Source organism: Nicotiana tabacum, chromosome 7 (genome assembly GCF_000715075.1).
Source record: "Nicotiana tabacum cultivar K326 chromosome 7, ASM71507v2, whole genome shotgun sequence".
Taxonomy (NCBI): Eukaryota; Viridiplantae; Streptophyta; class Magnoliopsida; order Solanales; family Solanaceae; genus Nicotiana; species Nicotiana tabacum.
This window is the reverse complement of record NC_134086.1, coordinates 42,378,363-42,399,355: the sequence shown is the minus strand read 5'-3', so window position 1 is coordinate 42,399,355 and position 20,993 is coordinate 42,378,363. Positions and strand designations below refer to the sequence as shown.

The window sequence follows — 20,993 nt, the reverse complement described above, 5'->3', positions numbered from 1 at the left end:
CAGTTGCAGAGACCGTTGATGCATTTGAGTGTTATAGCTATCTAGAAGCTATTCCGAGTATAGAACCAAATCGACGGATTAGTGCTATGGCTAAAGAGATTAAGTCTCTTAACAGGTTTAGGCATAGCCTAGACTTGGTTGATGTGCGGCAATGGATAGAGCCCTTGCGAGGGTTGAGGGCAAGGTAGAGAGACGTTGTTCCTGTTGATGAAGAGAATTCAAGCCAAGGGGAAGATTTGTTATTTGTGGCTTGAATTATTTCCTTGTATTTTTAGGAAACTCATAGTCCCTATAGGTTTAGGAAAACTCATTGTCCTAATAGATTTGGGAAAGGAAAATCTATAGTCCTTGTCAAATTAGGAAATCTTTCTCTTATACGTTTGAGACCTTTTGGGATCTATATATAGGGGTTGTAGTTGGGGATTCTATAGATTGTATTGTGCTTTTCTTCTCATTCATAGTGGAAAACTCTCTTCTTTTGCCCCGAGGATTAGGCTTAGCGAAACCTCGTTAAATCCTTGTGTTGATTTTTCTTCTCTATTTGCTTTGTGTGAGATTGTGTGTTAGTTAACCCACGATATTCAGCAACACTTACACATGCATAGATTAACAAGTATATGCACATCATCTGAATAACACAGTTTAAAAAGCAGAATGAACCAAGAAGAAGTAAAACTATAATATTGGACAACGTCCAGAACCAAACAAATGTTGCTGGTCAAACTAGCCAAGAACAGATTCAATTCTTATGCATTCAGTTAGTTAAACCACACCTTTGACTTGCTTTCACACCGATCATCTTATGATATACGACGCAAGCTATCCTTATCTAGATTTTGAGTTCAATTATTACTAGTATTTTTCTTCGGTGAGCATAAAGGCTACCGTGTTAATCTTAGGAAAGAAGCATTTCCAAACTAAGACAAGTTAGCACGATCAGACAATTACATATCAATTGCACCCTCAAGAGGAGGGTAAAACTTAAAAGAATGGCGAAGAACCATACAAAAAGCGTGAGTGTTACGGATGAATGGCTCTCTACAGACTCCAAATTTGCGAACCAATTGTGCACAAAGATGTGTAGTTGCAAAATTGGGTTTGGAGAGTGGGCTACCTAGATTTGAAGGCCACATTTTAAACCAGATAAACCAGACCATCACATACAAATTAAGTGAACCACGACTGCAATGACCAGTCCTATAAATACCGTATATCAGTTAACTCGTATAAATGGCATTTTCAGTACTTATTATATATTACCAGAGCATAAGACCAACTCTAAAAGAACATCTATCATCTTCTGAAACTGAACTCCACCATCTGTTCTCAGAAATTATCCTCGATAAGGGATCATTTAAATTGCTCATTTGGTGTTAAATTTACCTCTAGCATATCCTAAACAGTGCAATTTGACAGCAGGGTAATTTCCATATTGTCTATGCAGGAAAAGAATGATCTAATTTGACACAACTAGTTATAAGAAGTAACAATTAAGAAAAGTGCGCATGATAGGTGAGCTGCTTAACATTCAGGAATTTACACCATTCCATATTCCATTATTGGATAGGTACGACCGCATATATTCATATTAGAGTAAAATGTACACATAAATAAATTGATAACTTTTCAATATCTGCTACAGCTGAACAAACTGCATACCTCAAAATTGATTTGTCAGAGAGTAGCTAGTTAAGACCTCTTTGATTACAAACTTTCAACATGATGGAGAATTTTAGAATATTGTTTGCTCCCCTAACTCCTGACCAGCCATTCCTTCTTTGAGTACTTTCTGAAAAAAATCTTCCAATGTATCTTTTCCATAACTAGGTGTCGCGTCGGCATTATATTCCCCGGTCTCAGGATCCCAAACCAACATACTCTCCGCTGCATAATACCTCCCAATCTTCCCAAACTCGGCCGCATCTTCCAACGATGGAAATATTTTTACAAGGAAGTCAAGCAACCCAATCGCAAAGTCCATTATTTCAATAGGAACCTTAAGAAACTTTGGTTCTTTCCCCACAAGTTTAAACAAAATTTCCGCTTGCTCTAATGGCGTCAACGCCTTCCCCGGTCCTCCAATTGGCAAAACTTGATTGATTTTATCCTCTTTCAATACACAATCAGCAATAAAAGAAGCCAAATCTTGCTCGCTTATCGGCTTACAAGCGCACAACTTTCCATCACCAAACATCACATAAGGTTTCCCATCTTTCACCAATTCAACCTGACCTCCTAAGCTCTTGAAAAATGCAGTTGGCCTAACAATGCTATAAGTAAAACCATCATCCATTTCAGCTTCTTTCATCAACTCCGCCTCGAATTTAAGCTTAGCTCTTTGAAATTCAAGAAGGGGTTTTTGCACACAAATTGCAGACAACAAAACGAAATGTGAAGCCCCAAATTTTTTCCCAGCAACAAGACTATTCTTTGTTGCCTCATAATCAATCAACCAAGAATCTTTTACCCCACCGTTTCTACTAGCAAGGCAAGACACAACAACATCAATTGGAACCCCTAAATTCTCCACACTTTTCTCCAAACTCTCCAAATTAGTAACATCAGAAAAACACACATTAGCTCCATTTAATTGTTCCAAGGTATCATCTTTACTGTTCTTTCCTTTAATACCACTTTTTTCTCTAGCAATAGCTATAACATTAAACCCTTTATTAATTAACTCCTTAACCACAAATTTTCCAATGTAACCAGTTGACCCCACAACTAAAACTTTAATATCTTTTGGATTTTTACCTCTGAATGAAATCTTGGGGCTTTCAATAGTAGAGGCAGCTAAAGCTGTGATTGGTTTAAGCTTTCTTGAATTAACTCTAAAGGGTACATTCACAGAAAGAAAAGGAATTGCATAAGGGACTGTACTTACCTGAACATGATTGATGAAATGAGATGACAAAAGTTGCTTAAAGTTATGGTCTTTAGTTGATTGAAGTGTAAGTTTACTAAAAGGAGCAAAAGCAGACATTTTTTTTCCTTTGAACTAGTTCAAGAAACTTGGGTGCTAGCCAAAGATTCTGGTGGTCTTAATCAATAGCATTTCATAGGGAAAAAGAAGAATAATATAGAAAGAGAAAACATTTGAGGTGGTTGATGACATGGAAGTGGAGCTAAGTTGATTTATCAGAATGATTGGTTGACATTAAAAGGGGGAGTATCAAGAGAAAATCTTTATCTTGTCCAAAAGCAAAAATATCATTTGGGCCTTGGCTCCTGAGGCTGGCTTGCAAAAGGACTTGTCCATGATCAATACCCAACAAGCCTAGGATGGCCCAAACCAAAGAATACTTTTTTTAAAAGAAGAATTTACTTAAATAGCCGTCCACTCAATCGTTTAAATTAAAAACAGTTAGCGCATATGTAGTATACGTATAATTTATAGTTCATATGTGTATAATCGTGTATAATTGATATATAATCCATGTATACCAGCTAGGAAAAGCAAATGTGAATCCTGTCGGCTGGACATAAAGTTCCCAAATTTGAACATCCCAAAAGTTGTTTCATTTCACTTTACTAGACCCAGTTACACCCAAAAAAAAAAAATGGTTAAATGGGCAAAATTTTCTTTGACCAAGTGTAGATATATACAAAAAACCGCTAGCTCACTTGGATGCTAGAGCTAAGCCAAAAAACAAAATCCCTATAACTATTCAAACTTTCCAAAAGGTTCTTTCATTTACTCTGATATTGTAATCTGAGGTGTAATTGCAGTATCATGTCTCTAATCCTCTGAATACATGTAGTCACTTCTGTTAGGGATATAGTAGATATGTCTTAGATCCAATCTAATAGTTGATGATTTGAACATATTTTTGTGAACGTTATTTGATATAAAAATATATGGCATTCTTTTATCATAGTTATTATTAATTGTTTGATTAATTTGATAAGGTCCTTGATTAAATTTTGAGATTTGTCATCATGATAGAGATCATGATAATGAGAGAAAGTCTCTTACAATTTAATCTAAATTTGTTCTTGATCGTAGGATTATTAATTTGGACATTAGTAATCCGGTTAGATCAATATTTATGTGATCGTCTTTATGGGATAAAGATTAGTTGATCTCATTAACTAAATTACATAGATAGATGATGCATATAGAGATATGATCATTGAACCGACTCATTGGATAATTCCTAATGGTTAGAATTACCATAAATTGTCAATAGGATATTCTCTTGAAGAATGTAATGTAAAAGTTTCCTTTGACTTGAGATCGTCATAGTAATTGACAAGTTATTTATTGTACTTTGATACTAGACACCAATGGCCCTAGGTGATAGTTGAAAGGATAATTGGGTACGATTAAATACTTGTAGAATTAGTGATTGATCAAGATGGAATCTGTCAACTCTTGGTAATGAGTTTAAGCTCCATGTTGTCATGAATTATAAACGACCAAACTAAGACCTTGGTCAGGGCAACTGAATGAAAGAAGAAATGAGTTTCTTAGGTCATTCAGTGGTCAATTATATTTGACATGAACACATAGTTGGTCACCTATTTGGATTTGACAGTTGAATCATATCCTAGGGTGACCCAGAGCTATAAGGACAGAATGAATTACTACATTATTCTTCTACAGGTTCTTGAGAGTAAATTGTATACTTCATTCTATCCGGTCGTTAAGGAGTGTAGCTAGACGCCACCCTTGATTAGTATATTGATGTGATCAATTTACTACCGGTTTAGTATTGAACTTATGGGGTCGCACTCTAACGAGTGTTCTGATCTTTGCTAAAGAATTAACTTATTATTTGATAATTGAATTAAAGAATTTAATTAGTCAAATAAATAAAGTTGTTAGTCCAAATGAAATATTATTATACTCTTTGCTAGCACAGAGATTATAATTAATATTGTGAACGAATTGAAGTTTTCTATTTGGAATAGAAAAATAAATTATATTTCTTGGTTAAAATATATATGTGATATATATAATTAATATTTATTTGCACAAAGTGTGCATATAGTATATTAATAAAAACTTATTTGGAAATCCAATTTAGAATTGGAATGGATAACAAAGTCCAAAAGTGGACGTAAGATTAGCTCAAACCCATTAAGAATGGGATTGATATTTTTTAATATAAAATATTAGTTAATTTTCACAATCCAATCCAATTTGGAATTGAATTGGAATGTCCTTAGAGGACAAGCTGACGACGTTTCCGATTGGAATGGTATATATGTTTCTCCAATGGAAAATTTCATAAGTTTATTTTTGGAATAAATTTTTACCCTAAGTAAATCATTACCTCAATCAAATATGGGTTTATAGGTGATACTATATAAAGGGTGATGGAGAAAATTTTGCCAGATGATTAATTCTCGAGAAGAAAAAATACTTTGTGAAAGTGAGAGTGCAATACAAAGCCAAGAGAGAAAATACAATTACAAGAAAAGTGTTTCTTGTTCTTCTAACATTGAGTTGAGATTTTTGAGAAAAATTTCAACACAATATTTTTCATTCAATTTGTTCGCGGGTTTCGTTGATCAAAGAGTTGATAGCAAGGATCAATCTCGGTGTGGATACGCATAGAGTCTTCGCATTATCGAAGAATTTGAAACGAGACTTTCTTCACCATGTACTTCTTAAATCCGATCTATTGACATGTAAATAATTTTTTTAATTGTTATTAGTTCATGAGATGTTAATTAATAACGATATTCTGGCATGAATTACTTTTATGTGATATATAAGATAATCATGTTAGAAGATGTTGAATTTCGTTTTTATGTCACATGCTTATTCGTTACATAATTTTGAATTATTTATTACATGTGATGTAAATCAATTTAGGACTAAGCATGTAGACATCTTGAACTAAATTCACATGCTATAAAAGATTTGATCTTCATGTTATTAAAAACTGCTTTAGTAACAATTCCCTCTTTCTAAAATTTGAGTTCTTAAATAATAAAATATAAGATATTTTATTATTGATCTATCCATCAAAGTAAATAATTTTACTTATTTCTTGTTTATAAGGAGCGGCCTGACTACCAGGAGACTTATAGTTTGAGAATATGTTAAAATTATTTATTGTATTAGATGTATGGATTGAAAGAATTATTCAATTTTAAACTAGACGCCTGGACTACTCGGGGAGTATAAAATTTAATAAGTTCTTTGCTATCATGATAGTTGAACTCAACTATGCCAGTAGGATCAACCTGACTACCATGAGACTATTTGACATAGAGCTATTTAAGAAAACTGTATGGGGATGCAATTGGTAAGAGTACCTACCTTTAAAATATATGTGAGAAATGACTTGACTTCCAAAGGGCTCATATATATTGTTAAAAGATTCCTTTGCTCCACTAACAGAAATAAAGATTTCGTGAACTATAATGAGGGTCAATAGTTTAAAATAATTAGTGGAAATATCATTTAGATAAAAGTCCATGTCTTTATGATATATGCAAATATGTTCTTATATCATTGCCTTTTCTTTTCTATATTTTAGATTTCTCAATATGTTTGTTATATCACTGCGTGAAATACTTGAGACCTACAAGTTGGTAGGACCAAACTTTGATGACTGGTATAGAAATTTGAGAATTGTTCTCATGCATGAAAAGCTCATTGATGTGATCGATAAGCCTACAAAGATAATCCCATCAGAGAATGATGATCAAGGCACCAAGGTTTATCAGAAACACTTGGAAGAATGCCTTGCTATTAAACATTTCATTCTCGCTTCTATGAGTTCTGAACTCCAGAGGAAACATCAAAATATGGATCCAACTGCAATCATTGAACATCTTAAGAAGATGGTTGGTACACAGTTGGATATTGAAAAATCTTCAGTTGGATCCCTTGTCAATCATATGATTGTTCTTATCGAAGAACATGAGAAGTTGGGGTACAAGCTTGGTAAAGAGCTTTCTGAAGATTTGATCTTGCAGTCAGTATATGATGCTGAATGATTTCACTGTAAAAAGAAAGGGCATTGGATGAGAAACTGCAAGGAGTATCTTGCAACTCTAAAGGACAAGAAACAAGGCGAGACATTAATGAAAAATATTTTTCAAGGTTTCTTTAGCTACTACTAATTCTTCACTGTAGGTATTAGATACTGGCAGTAGTTATAACATCTGCAATATGTTGCAAGGGTTAAAGATAAGTAGAAGACTAAAGAATGGAGAAGTTAATCTACAAGTTGGAAGTTATGCAAAAGTTGCGGCCATAATTGCAGGATCAATTTCTTTAATAATGCGTACGGACAAAGTACTTATGTTGGATGATTGTTATTATGCTCCTAAATTTGTTTCGAACATAATTTCAGCTTCTATGTTAGACAAACGTGGTTTCCGCATTAATATAGGCAATGATATTTGCTCTATTTATTATAGTGATAATTTATATGTGAATGGATATCTCCAACATGACGTTTATGTCTTACCTAATGTGAATGCTAATTCGATTATGCATGTTTCAAGTCTTAAGAGGAAAAGAGATGATCAAGTAAATAATACATACCTTTGGCATTGTAGGCTTGGTCATATTGGAGAGAAAGAATTAACAAGTTGTAGAAGGAAGGGTACCTTGACAAATATGATTTTGAATCATATCCAACCTGTAAATCTTGCTTCAAAGGAAAAATGATCAAATCTCCATTTACTGGAAGTGAAGAAAGAGCTTCTGAATTATTGGGACTAATTCATACAGATGTTTGTAGGCCCATAAAAATTCAAGCTAGAGGTGGATATTCTTACTTCATCACCTTCACTGATGATATGTCAAGATATGGATTTGTGTATCTTATGAAACACAAGTCTGAATCTTTTGAAATGTTCAAAAGGTTCTGTAGTGAAGTGGAGAAGCAGACTGGTAAAAGTATCAAAGTGCTAAGGTCTGATAGAGGTGGAAAATATCTTACTGAAGATTTTACCAGATATTTCAAAGAGAATGGGATTCTCTCATAGTGGACACCTCCAGTAACACCACAACACAATGGTGTATCTGAAAGGAGAAATCGAATCTTATTAGATATGGTGAGATATATGATGGGGTTCACTGAGCTTCCAATAAATTTATGGAGATATGCTTTGGAAGCATCAACATACTTACTAAATAAAGTTCCCACTAAGTCAGCCTCTATAACACCACATGAGATATGGAAAGGATGTAAGCCTAACCTTAAACATATTAAAGTTTGGGCTTGTCCAGCTTATGTTAAGAGACTACAGTTTGATAAACTTGACTCAAGATCTAATAAGTGTAGGTTCATTGAGTATCCCAAAGAAACAATGAGATATTATTTCTATCACCCTTCTGACCATACAGTGTTTATGGCTAGAGGAGCAACCTTTTTGGAAAGGGAATTTCTTTTAGAAGAAAATTATAATGGAGAAATAAAACTTGATGAAGTTCAAGAAACTAATGAATCAACACAATATAAAGATCATAAGACCCAAGTTGAAGAACCTTTATTGGATGTTTTGAAGTTGCCAAGAAAGTTGTCATCTTCAACGGTTGAAGTTGAAGAACTAAATGAAGATCAAGAACAGGTTAATGAACCAGTTCCAAACTAAATTGAACAACGACCAAATCCAGCACAAGGTGAACAGGTTGTACAAGTACCTCTTAGAAGGTCTACACGAGAATGTCATGTATCAACTGAGGTTGATCATAATGATGATGACCCTAAGACCTATGAAGAGGCTATACAAAGTTCTGATTATGAGAAGTGGCAAAAGGCCATGGAATCCGAAATGGAATCCATGAAAGAAAATAAAGTATGGACTTTAGTTGAACCTTCAAAGGATATAAAACCTATAGGTTGTAAATGGGTTTTTAAGAAAAAGATTGGAGCAGACGGAAAGGTGGAGACCTACAAAGCCCGTCTTGTTTCCAAGGGATATCGCCAGAAAGAAGGAGTTGACTACGACGAGACGTTCTCTCCCGTGGTAATGCTCAAATCTATTTGGATTTTGCATGTTGTAGCAGTATGCTATGATTATGAAATATGACAAATGGATGTGAAAATAGCTTTTCTTAATGGTGAGCTAGAAGAGGATGTGTACATGACACAACCTGAAGGTTTCACATCTTCGTCTGATCATAATAAAATTTGCAAGCTATAAATATCCATTTATGGACTAAAGCAAGCTTCTCGAAGTTGGAATATTCACTTTAACAAGACAATTGAAAAGTTCAATTTTGTTAGATGCGAAGAAGAACCTTGTGTGCACAAAAAGGTTAGTGGGAGCACAATTATATTCTTAGTGTTGTATGTTGATGATATATTGCTCATAGGGAATAACATACCGGTATTGCAAAGTACCAAGATTTGGCTATCTGAACAGTTCTCCATGAAAGACTTGGGAGAAGTAGCTTATATATTAGGAATAAAGATCTATAGAGATAGATCTAGGAAGCTGCTTGGACTTTCCCAGTCTTTGTACATTGATACCATCTTAAATAGGTATAATATGGATAATTCCAAAATAGGCTATCTACCGATTGGCACTGGAATTACTCTCAGTAGGGAGGATTGTCCTAAAACACCTGAAGAGAGAGAACGCATGAGTAGGATCCCATACGCTAGTGCAGTGGGAGCTATCATGTATACCATGACATGTACACGTCCTGATATGGCTTATACACTTGGAGTGACTAGCTGATATCATGCAAATCCTGGTAAGGAACATTGGAAGGTGGTGAAGACTATTCTTAAGTACTTAAAAAGGACTAAAGACCAATTTCTCATCTATGGAGATTCTGAGTTGAAACTTGAAGGTTATACAGATGCAAGTTTCTCTTCAGATAAAGATGATAGCAAATCTATTTCTGGTTATGTATTTACCTTAAATGGTGGTACAGTGAGTTGGAAAAGTTCCAAACAAGCTACAGTAGCTGATTCAGTGATTGAAGCAGAATATATAGTAGCTAGTAAAGATGCTAAGAAAGCTGTATCGATGAAAAAGTTCTTAACTAAACTTGGTGTGGTTCCATCAATAGAAGGTGCAATTCCATTGTTGTGTGACAACACTGGATCCATTGCTCAAGCAAAAGAACCAAAATTATACCAAAAATCCAAACACGTTCTGCCAAGGGATCACTTGATAAGAGAAATCATTGGATGTGGAGACGTCTAGATTCAAAATGTTGATGGAAAGGAAAATGCTCCATACCTATTCACTAAAGCTCTTGGTGCAAAGGAGTTTGACAAGCACAAGTGAAAATTGGGAATGAAGTACAAGAGCGATTGTGTGACGACCCGGCCGGTCGTCTTAAGAATTAATGCCCCGATCCCCTATTAACTGTTTTTACCAAGTTTATTTTTGCTATTTTGATTTGCCGGGATGTTCGGTTTTGAGTTTCGGAGAGTTTTGGGGGACACTTAGTCCCTAAATGAGAGCTTAAGTGTTGGAAAGTTGACAGTAGTCGGAACAATATGAAGACGGCCTCGGAATGGAAATCCGATGGTTCTGTTAGCACTGTTGGGTGATTTCGGGCTTAGGGGCGTGCTCGGATTGTGTTTTGGAGGTCTGTAGCTAAATTAGTCTTGAAATGCCGAAAGTTGAATTTTTGAAGTTTCCGGTTCGATAGTGAGATTTTGATCTAAGGGTCGGAATGGAATTCCGAAAGTTGGAGTAGCTTCGTAGTGTTGAATGTGATATGTGCACAAAATTTCAGGTCATTCGAGCGAGGTTTGATAGACTTTTTGATCGAAAGCGTATTTTGGGAATTTTGGAGATCTTAGGCTTGAATCCATGGTCAATTAGAGGTTTCGATGTTGTTTTAGGTCATTTTAAGGATTGGTACAAGTTTGGGTAGTGGTTTGTGGCTTGTTGGTACCTTTGGTTGAGGTCCCGGGGGTCTCGAGATGAATTCAGATGGTTGATGAAAAGATTTTGGAGTTAGAGTTGCAGCTTCAGCTGCTGGTTCTGTTATAACCGCACCTGCGGTTTGGGTTCTGCAGGTGCGGCGCTGCAAAAGTGGCTCAATAGCTGCAGAAGCGGAACTTGGGAATTTCTTTAGGAACTGCAGAAGTGATGGTGATTCCGCAGAAGTGGTACCGCATCTGCGGATTGGGAGTTGCAGATGCGGAACCTGGCCTTTAAGTGAACAGTCACAGGTGCAACTTTTGGTCCGCAAAAGCGGGACCGCAGATGCGAAAATAGCTGGGCAGAAATAAGAAATTTCGAGAGTTTAGTTTCAAAAGTTGGAAAATTGATTTGGAGCTCGGGAGAGGGCGATTTTGAGAGGAAAATTGAAGAGGAAATAACATCCCGACAAGGGTGACAATGTCATAAACAATAACATCCCGACAAGGAGACAATATCATAAATAATAACATCCCGGCAAGGGCCAACAATGATAACTCCCTATGTTGTTTTTACATAACTATTTCAAGCAAATCTCTTTTACCACTGTTTTCCTACTAAACCCCTTGCAAACTATGTCAAGCACTCTCACTCTACTTCTAAGTCCCTAGGTTTTGCCCCCTCCAGTGTGTACTGCCTTGGAATCCTTTTGAGATCCTTCTGAACTCTAGCACACTGAAGTTGTCCCTTCCACACTGCACTTACTCAATTTGGTTATAAATTCTAGGTGTGAGCACTGCCCGGGATCCTTGAGATCCATAGGGAACTATGACGCACCTAGACAATGATATTGTCTATGAAATTGGCATTTGAGGCTATTGGAGGTTTGGGAAATCACTTGAGCCTGCTTCAAGCTCCCTATAGTGTAACTTCTTCTTTTTCCTTTATCTATTTATGTAATTCATTCATCTGGTTTGTAATAATTCGTAAACGAATATTGGGGTAATTAGTGAAAAGGTGGTGGGTAGTTACATATTTATGGGGTAATATGGGTAGAAACCATGCCTATAGGATTTTATATTTGTTATGTTTGTCTTACCATGTTAGAAATCATGCCTATAGGTTTCAAGTGGTTTCGATAATAGAAATCATGTCTATAGGTTTTAAAATCAACTTCAATAGTAGATACCATGTCTATAGAATATGATCCAGTTCAACTTCTATTATAACGGGTAATTACATTTTTTTCATGCCTACAAGTTTCTAACATCAGCTCTTAACAACTAGATATCATGCTTATAGGGAACAACATCAGAAATTCTGCCTATAAATCTAAAATCATTTTAGTCTAAATAAGTCAGTTCAATTCATGTTAGTTTACTTCGAAACTAGTCTAATTAGTGGTTTGTTTTCCTTAAATGAATTCTTTCGAGTACTGCCCTAATTTACTATTAGAAAGCATGTCTATAGGAATTCAAGAGTTCGTTTTTAAAATCTGCCCACTGTTTTACTATATCAAATGTAGTTATCATGCTCTTGGGACATCACTATTCAGCGTTTAGGTAAGCCTATAGGGCGAGTTTAAATTCTGCAATTCTGAAACTGTATTTCTACTACTTGAAGTTGTTCAGATTTAACAGGTCTAGTCAGTAGGCAAGTTAAATAAGATCCTTCACATATTGGCCTAATTCAGTACTTTATAACCTCTGCTCACTTAGATATCATGTTTTAGGGTTTGTTTTCTTAAGAGTTTGAATGTTGTTTGAAGACGTGCACTTATGTGATATGCTTGAGGAGGTAACTGTGAGCCTCTAACTTGCTTTATAAGCAGTTCTAAATTGTTCTTGTCTGTCGTCTAGAATTTTCTCCTTTTAAGCACCTTAGGGGTTGTCTAGAACTGCTCAGCTTTAGAGGTCCTAAACTACCTTCAGGACCACAAGGAAGGGATGGGTAGTGCATGCGTAGGACATTGTCAAGGATATTAGAACGCTTTAGGCTATGACCAAAGGGAGGGACTTAGGTAGAACGAGATATGATAACTGCGCGCTAATATCACGCGTAGCCCCTCATTGAGGAGTGTTTATAGGACATTGCGTGGGGTGATCCTGTAGGCTAACCAACCTAGGACCCCTCCTTTTTAAAAATCCTTTTGCTTTACTTTTCTATATATACACAACTTGTCGAAATCTTTGTCTTATTTGAGTTATACAACGTCCAACGTGCTTTACTTGCAATTATTTGTTTCAACTACTTATTTGTTAATGGACTAATTCATAAATATAAGTTCGGTCGGGACCCATAGTTGTGGACCAAGAGGGGTTCCTAACACCTTTCCCCCAGGTTATTTCGGGCCCTTACCCTAAATCTCTGGTAATGCAAACCAATCCAAGAGTTAATCGCTCTAGGTACCCTAATGCACCATAATTCGTTAGGTGGAGACTTTTCAAAATACCCAATTCCCAAAAGGAAATGAGTTATTACCCCCATAAATGTCGAAAAACCAGACCTTTTCCTCCCCGTAAAAAAGGGAGGGAGAAAAAGGGGAGCGACACCACTCCCATTTCATATATCTTGTTGTAGGCATGCAACCCGCTCCCATTTCATATATCTCGTTGCAGGCATGCAACTCGCTCCCATTTCATATATCTCATTGCAGACGTGCAATCCACTACCATTTTATATATCTCGTTGCAGGCGTGCAACCTGCTCCCATTTCATATATCTTGTTGCAGGCATGCAACCCGCTCCCCTTTCAAATATTTTTGTGGTGGCGTGCCACCCGCTCCCATTTACAAATCAATATCAATCACGAAAGAATCTCGACAAGGGAACAAGAACATAACAACAACATCCCGGCAAGGGAGACAATATCGTAAACAATAACATCCCAGCAAGGGAACCAACAATAATAATCAACATGTTAAGCATGAATATATCTCAACGGAGTCACAACAATTACAACACTAGACCCACGGGCATGCTTGACACCGACGTATAGATACTCGTCACCATACCTATACGTCGTACTCCACAATTAACACATAGCAAATAAGACACAACTCTTAATCCCTCAAGCTAAGGTTAGGCCAAACATTTACCTCAAACTTACATGGCCAACTCAAGCCTCAAACACCGTTTTTCCTTTAGAATTCGCCTCCAAATTACTTGTATCTAGACCAAATTAATTTAACAATATCAATAAATGCTATATCATTCATACACAATGCTTAATTATATGTTTTCTATCATTTTTCCCAAAAAGTCAAAAATTGACCCCGGGCCCGCTTGGTCAAAACTCGAGGTTCGGACCAAAACTCGATCACCCATTCACCCACGAGTGGAGTTATACTTAGAAAAGTTGCAGGTTTTCAGTTTCTGGTATTCTAGAGTTTTGTTCTTCGTGTTCGCGGAAGGACTCTCGCGAACGCGAAGGGTAAGTCAGGCTGAAGGACAATTCCTTCTACGCGAATGCGAGAAACAGGACGCTAACACGAAGCACTAGGGGTGCTACCCTTCGCGAGCGTGGACCTGCTATCGCAATAGTTGGATTACCATAAAGAGAATTCATATATTCATGATCTAAGTTTTCACCACCTCTAACATTATGCACATATTGACTCTCCGTAAATTGTAATAAAGTAATATCACTATCAAGAATCGGAGCAGGTGGAGGGCGGGTATGGGGTTTGGGTAGGGGAGGCCGGGGAATTAGAGGAGGAATAGATTGGCCACTAGATTCACCATTCTTGGATTTTCCCTTATTTTTACGAAATATTTTTTTTAACGAAAAATCCATCTTAATTATAATTATACAAAGTAATTAAATAAAACAAACAACTTGAATACTTGTTGAAATTAATTATCGTTGAAGACTTGAATACTTAAATTCACCAACTTCACAATTTTTCACACAAGTTGTAACAATAAAGTAACCAATTTTAGAAGAAAATTAGAGAGAGACTGAGAGAGATCGAGAGAGATTGATGATTTGGTGAAGAAAAATGAAAGAATGAAGGGTATTTATAGTTGAAAATAGGGAAAAAGTATAATTATAAAAAATTTGGGGTTAAAACAAAGTTAGGAAGGTTAAATGGCTATTTTATAAATAGCCAACGGCTATTTTTTAAAGGTGCCACGGTCAGATTTTGATTTGAGAAAAAAAAATTAAAAGAATTAGTCGTTTGGCCTGTTTAGGACCGTTTGGGACCGGTTAGGACCGGTTGAACCGGCCCACTTAGGAGCCAGTCCCGGGCCCAAACGGTCCCGGTTCTAACGGGCATATTATTTGAACCGGCCCACTTGGGCCTCAAACCCCCTGGTCTCGGGCTTAAAGGGGTAGGCCCGCTTAGGCCCACTACCTACATGGGCTCGCGGGCCCGGGCCTAACCGGGCCACTTACCACCCTTAGTGCTGAGGGAGCACAAGCATGCCATTAGTTGGACAATGTCTGACATAAAGGGTATTAGCCCTGCATTCTGCATGCACAAAATATTCATGGAGGAGGGACACAAGCCTAGCGTGGAACATCAACGCCGCCTAAATCCAATCATGAAAGAGGTGGTAAGAAAAGAAGTGAGTAAGTGGCTCGACGCAGGTATAGTATTTCCAATCCCCTTCATTGATCAAATGCTTGACAGGTTAGCCGGATAGGAATACTATTATTTCCTTGATGGCTATTCGGGATATAATTAGATTGATACCCCGGAATATCAAGAAAAGACCACTTATACATGTCCTTATGGCACTTATGCATTTAAGAGAATGCCATTTGGGTTGTGTAATGCACCTGCAACTTTTCAAAGGTGTATGATGGCTATTTTTACCGGTATGGTGGAACGGTTTGTGGAGGTCTTTATGGATGATTTTCTGTGTTTGGTCCTTCTTTTGATGAATGTTTGACCAATCTTGCTAAAGTTCTTGCTAGGTGCGAGGAGACTAATCTGGTACTGAACTGGAAAAAGTGTCATTTTATGGTACGTGAAGGAATAGTGATGAGGCACAAAGTGTCCAAAGATGGACTGGAAGTTGACAAGGCTAAGGTGGAAGCAATTGAAAAGTTGCCACCACCAATCTCAGTGAAAAGAGATAGGAGTTTTCTCCGACATGTAAGTTTTTATCGCCGATTTATAAAGGATTTCTCAAAAATTTCCTCTCCTTTGTGCAGGTTGTTAGAGAAGGATGTGCCGTTCAAGTTTGATGATGCATGTCTAAAAGCATTCGAGGAGCTGAAAAAGAAGCTAGTGAGTGCACCAATCATAGTGGCTCCTGACTTGAACGAGCCATTTGAGTTGATGTGGGATGCTAGTGATGGCATTGGAGTCGTATTGGGCTAGAAGAGGAGAAAAATATTTTACTTCATTTACTATGCAAGCAAGACCCACACTCCTGATCAAATAAATTATAATGTGACAGAAAAGGAGTTGCTTGTTGTAGTGTGGGCGTTCGATAAATTTTGGACCTACTTGGTTGGCACCTAAGTCATTGTCTACACAGACTATGCCATCAGGTATTTGTTTGAAAATAAAGATGTTAAACCAAGGCTAATCCGTTGGGTTTTACTCTTGCAGGAATTTGACTTGGAGATATGAGGCTGTAAAGGAACAGAAAATCAAGTGGTTGGTCACTTGTCCAGGTTAGAAACTCGGAATCATATAGATGAGGGAGATGTCATCAAGGAAACCTTCCCGAATGAGCAATTATTGGTCGTTACTGCTGGGGAGGTGCCACGGTATGGAGATTTGTAAACTATCTAGCAAGTGGAGAAATGCCGCCTGATCTTGAACCTTATGCTAAAAAGAAGTTCTTGCGAGATATGAGATCATATGTGTGGTATGAGCTATTTCTGTTCAAATCTTGTACCAACCAGTTAATGAGAAGATGTGTGCCTGAATCTGAAGTAAATGCTATCTTACATGGTTGTCATGCGTCTCCTTATGGTGGTCATCATGCGAGTGACAAAACGGTAGCTAAGGTGTTGCAATCAGGTTTTTATTGGCCTAGGGTGTTTAAAGATGCCCATGAGTTCGTGAGGAGGTGTGATAGGTGCCATAGAACAGGAACAGTTATGAAAAGGCATTGTCACGACCCCAGTTCTCCCTCCGTGAACTGTCATGACGGCACCTAGTCTCTACGACTAGGTAAGCCTAACATTTTGCGGAAATAAAGACGAAAACATGAAAGCTATCAAATAATAAGTAGATTTAAACAATGAAGTGAGATGCCGCTCGGCATGTACATTAACATTTCAAAGACAAGTACAATAATTCTCCCAAAATCTGAAATGTCATAAGTCACAAGCTACAGAAGTAAATAGTGCTCCTAAACTCCGGAAACTATCAACGAAGAAAATACAAGAAAGTCTTTAACTTAAGGAAGAGTAGAGAGGGACTCCTAGGTCTGCGGACGTGGCTAATATACCTTGAAGTCTCTCGATGTAGCAACCATGTGCTAGACTCGAGGTTGATAGCTAGTACCTGGATCTGCACACGGAAAACATGTGCAGGAAATGGCATGAGTACACCACAGCGGTACCTAGTAAGTGTCAAGCCTAACCTCGGTCGAGTAGTGACGAGATCAGGTCAGGGCCCTACTAGTTTAAATATAATAAAATTTAACAGAAAGAAATATAGCAGTGAAGAAGTAAATACTGAAATTTTAACTAGGAAATAAGCACAGAAGAACAACAACTCAGAACACAACAATAGCAACAGAGTGATCTCCTAGGATACCGTCCCGTAGTCCCAAACGTAAATATGTAGGGGGATCTACCAGAATACCATTCCGTAGTCCAAAAGTAAATATGCAGTGCTGGGGGATCTCTCGAAATACCGTTTCGTAGTCCCAAAGTAAATATGCAGTACAAGGGGATGTCCCGGAATACCGTACCATAGTCCCGAAGTAAATATGCAGCTCAATCATTACAAACAACAGTTATATCAAGGAAATTCTACAGTTTAGACTAAGTTTACATCAAGGAAACAGGAAATTTTCACTAGAACATACTGCACAGAGTTCAAATAGACAGTTTAAACACGTATGCATGCTTTTCTAATCTAACAAGGTAATTACATATGCTAGTGTAATTCAAATAAGGAAAAATAGGTTATGACTTAGTTAAAACAGAGTTTTACAATAAATAGCCCGTGTACGTACTCGTCACCTCACGTACACGGCGCTCATATATCAAACAGTACCAAAATCCTAAGGGAAGTTCCCCCATGCAAGGTTAGGCAAGCCACTTACCTCGAACCAAGCTCAAATCAATCCGAAATCATGCTCTTGCCACGAGTATCCAACTTCGAGCAGCCCAAATATAATCAAATTAATTACATAACATAAATATAACTACAAAAAACTAATTTAGCTAATGAAATCGAAGCTAAGGCAAGAAAATAGAAAAACGCCCAAAATTCCTCCCCGGTCCCACATCTAGGAATCGAGTAAAAGTCACAAATTATGAATACTCATTCACTCACGAGTCTAACCATACCAAATTCACTCAAATACTATTCCAAAATCTTGATAAAAATCCCAAAATTCGGCCTAAGAACTTTTCTTAATTTTTCCCAATTTTCACCCCAAATCAGAAATTAAATGATGAATTCATGTTTAGATTAATGGGATATAATCAAAAAAGGAGTTGGGAATCACTACCCACAAACTTCCTCCGAAAATCTCTCCAAAATTTGCCTTCTACCTCTCAATCAAATTTTGAAGTTATGAACTCAAACCCTCGTTTTGAACTTTAAAATCTTACCAGTTACGTCCTTCATCGCGAACGCGACCATCACCTTGCGTTCACGTAGAACAAAAACTCCACTGCTCAATTTTCCTCTTTCGCGAACGCGAGTTCCTTTTCACGAATGCATAGCTTCAGCTGCCAGAGCCTTCGCAAACGCGACTCCTTATCCGCAAACGCGATGAGTAAACTCCTGAGGTCCTAGCTGCACCATCTTCTCTACGCGAACCGGATGCTATTCACGCGTTCGTGATACACTGAAGTCCAAACCTTCGCAAATGCGTCCCTAGACTCGCGAACGTGAAGAGCATTTTCTTATTCTGCCCAAACTCTTTTTCGCGAATGTGGGCTTATCTTCGCAAACGCAAAGAACAAATCTTCTGCAACAAAACACTAGCAAAATCTGCCATCTTCTTAAGCTATCAAAAAGGACCCACCAGCAGCTCCAGCCGGAGTCCAGTCCCTGATATGCCTACTGCTACTACTCCAGCTCTCTAGGAGACCTTTGCGCAGTTCATGAGCATATACACTACTCTAGCACAGGCAGGGTTGATTCCCCTTATTGCAGCTACATCTTAGTCCAGGGGAAGAGTACAGACTCCACCACCTGCACTCCAGAGTAGAGGGTTCAGGTTGATCGGATCCTTAAGGTTATACCGATACTGCCTGTAGCCCTAGTTCAGCCCGAGGATAGGGCAGCAGCTTCAGAGGATGAGCAGTGGAGGCTTGAGAGGTTCAAGAAGTACAAGCCTCCTACATTCAGTGGTCTAGCATCAGATGATGATCTGGTATTTCTAGAGGAGTGCTAATGTATCCTCCACACTATGGGTATATCAGGATCGAGTGGGGTTTCTTTCACTGCCTTCAATCTTCGAAGAGCAGCCTAGCAGAGGTGGCGTACTTTTGAGTTGGACAGTCTGGCTGAGGCAGCTTCCCTTATATGGACCCAGTTTTCAGATATGTTCTTGAGGGAGTTTGATCCTTAGAGCCTCAGGGACGCATGGCGCACAGAGTTTGAGCATTTGCGCCAGGGTACTATGACTGTTTCGGAGTACGCTGTCTACTTCATTGACTTGGCTAGACATGCACCGAACTTGGTTTCTACAGTTCGTGAGAGAGTTCGCTTGTTTATTGAGGGACTCATTCCCAGCATCAGGTCTAGCATGGCCTGGGAGTTGGAGATAGATGTTACTTATCAGCATGTGGTGAGCATTGCTAGGAGAGTAGAGGGTATGTTTGCTCGGGATAGAGAGGAGAGAGAGGACAAGAGGTCTCGAGAGTCGAGCCATTATTCTAGTGCTCGTGCTCCAACTGCAGTTCATCATGGTAGGGGTTATATGAGTCGCCCTGTTCATTCAGCTCTTCCAGCAGCCAGTGGTATTCCAGCTCCTTCTAAACCTCAGGAGCCTTATTATGAACCTCCGGTTTCTAGCGCGCCTCCAGCGCGGGGTGTTTTTAGAGGTCAGTCCAGCAGACCAAGTGATCGATGCCAACCCTACACCACTACAAAGTGGCGAGAGCGGTCGAAGTAGTTTTTACCCGAGATGGTCGGAATTAAATCCACAGGGAGCTAGAATTGGGAATTGGATTCCTATCTAAATTTGAAATATGTAGTGCTCTTAATCACACTTCCAATCATAATTGTTGTTTGTTACTTCTACTTTTATACTAAAGAGCTACTAAATTAAACTAAGAATGATTGCTTGTAAGGTTTCCTAAATAGTTAAAGAGGCACTAGGGAAGTGACTTTCTTCTAGGTGAATACTTGATGGGATCTAAAACCTAAGGCAAAAATGTTATGTTGGGGATTGTGATATAGCCAATGCACGGAATTACTCACTCTATACCTCTCGGTAGCTTGAGTGACTTTGCCCTAATTGACTTTCTCAAGACCAATTGGGTGTCCAAATTGTGCAAGCAATATAGGCTCAAGTCAGGTATTACTATCTCTAGGTTTAACCCTTTAATTGGGGCTATCAATCTCTTAATTACACCCCAATTCCTTGTTGGGCTGATTTTCCTAGACTCAAGCTCTCTTTTTCAAAACGATCCCAAGTAAAATAGGCACAAATTAGTGTTTGCAACCACTAATTCAACATGGAAAACATACATCAGCCCAAATATCAACTACCCATAAACATCTAAGCCTTAAATCAAAAGACTCATCAAATACCCATACTAGGGTTGAGCCACAACCCTAGCTAATGGGTCTAGCTACTCATAATAATGGAAGAAAACAAAGAAATAGATGAAGAATAACCCATATGATTTGATTACAAACTAAGATAAAGAAAATTCAGTGTTAATCTAGCTACAAATTACTCAAAATGGAACTAAAATGCCGTTCACGTGCTCTGGTCTCTAACAAATTACAAAAGATACCCTAAAAATGTGAAAAGAAAGTAGTTATACTAGGCCAAATTTTCTGGACAAAAACACCCCTGACGAGGTA

The 20,993-nt window shown here is 37.9% G+C and overlaps 2 protein-coding genes across 2 annotated transcripts; one reads left to right on the top strand and one right to left on the bottom strand.

Moving 5' to 3' along the window:
• Positions 1 to 1,514: 1,514 nt before the first annotated feature.
• On the bottom strand, positions 1,515 to 3,153 carry LOC107774957 (divinyl chlorophyllide a 8-vinyl-reductase, chloroplastic-like). The gene has a single exon (XM_016594622.2). It carries the CDS (start codon positions 2,981 to 2,983, stop codon positions 1,733 to 1,735), a length of 1,251 nt encoding a protein of 416 aa, XP_016450108.1. The 5' UTR covers positions 2,984 to 3,153; the 3' UTR covers positions 1,515 to 1,732.
• A 3,092-nt stretch (positions 3,154 to 6,245) lies between these two features.
• LOC142162067 (uncharacterized) lies at positions 6,246 to 6,957 on the top strand. The gene is made up of 2 exons (XM_075218372.1): positions 6,246 to 6,260; positions 6,610 to 6,957. The coding sequence occupies exons 1-2, from the start codon at positions 6,246 to 6,248 to the stop codon at positions 6,955 to 6,957; spliced, it is 363 nt and encodes a 120-aa protein (XP_075074473.1).
• The last annotated feature ends 14,036 nt before the right edge of the window (positions 6,958 to 20,993 follow it).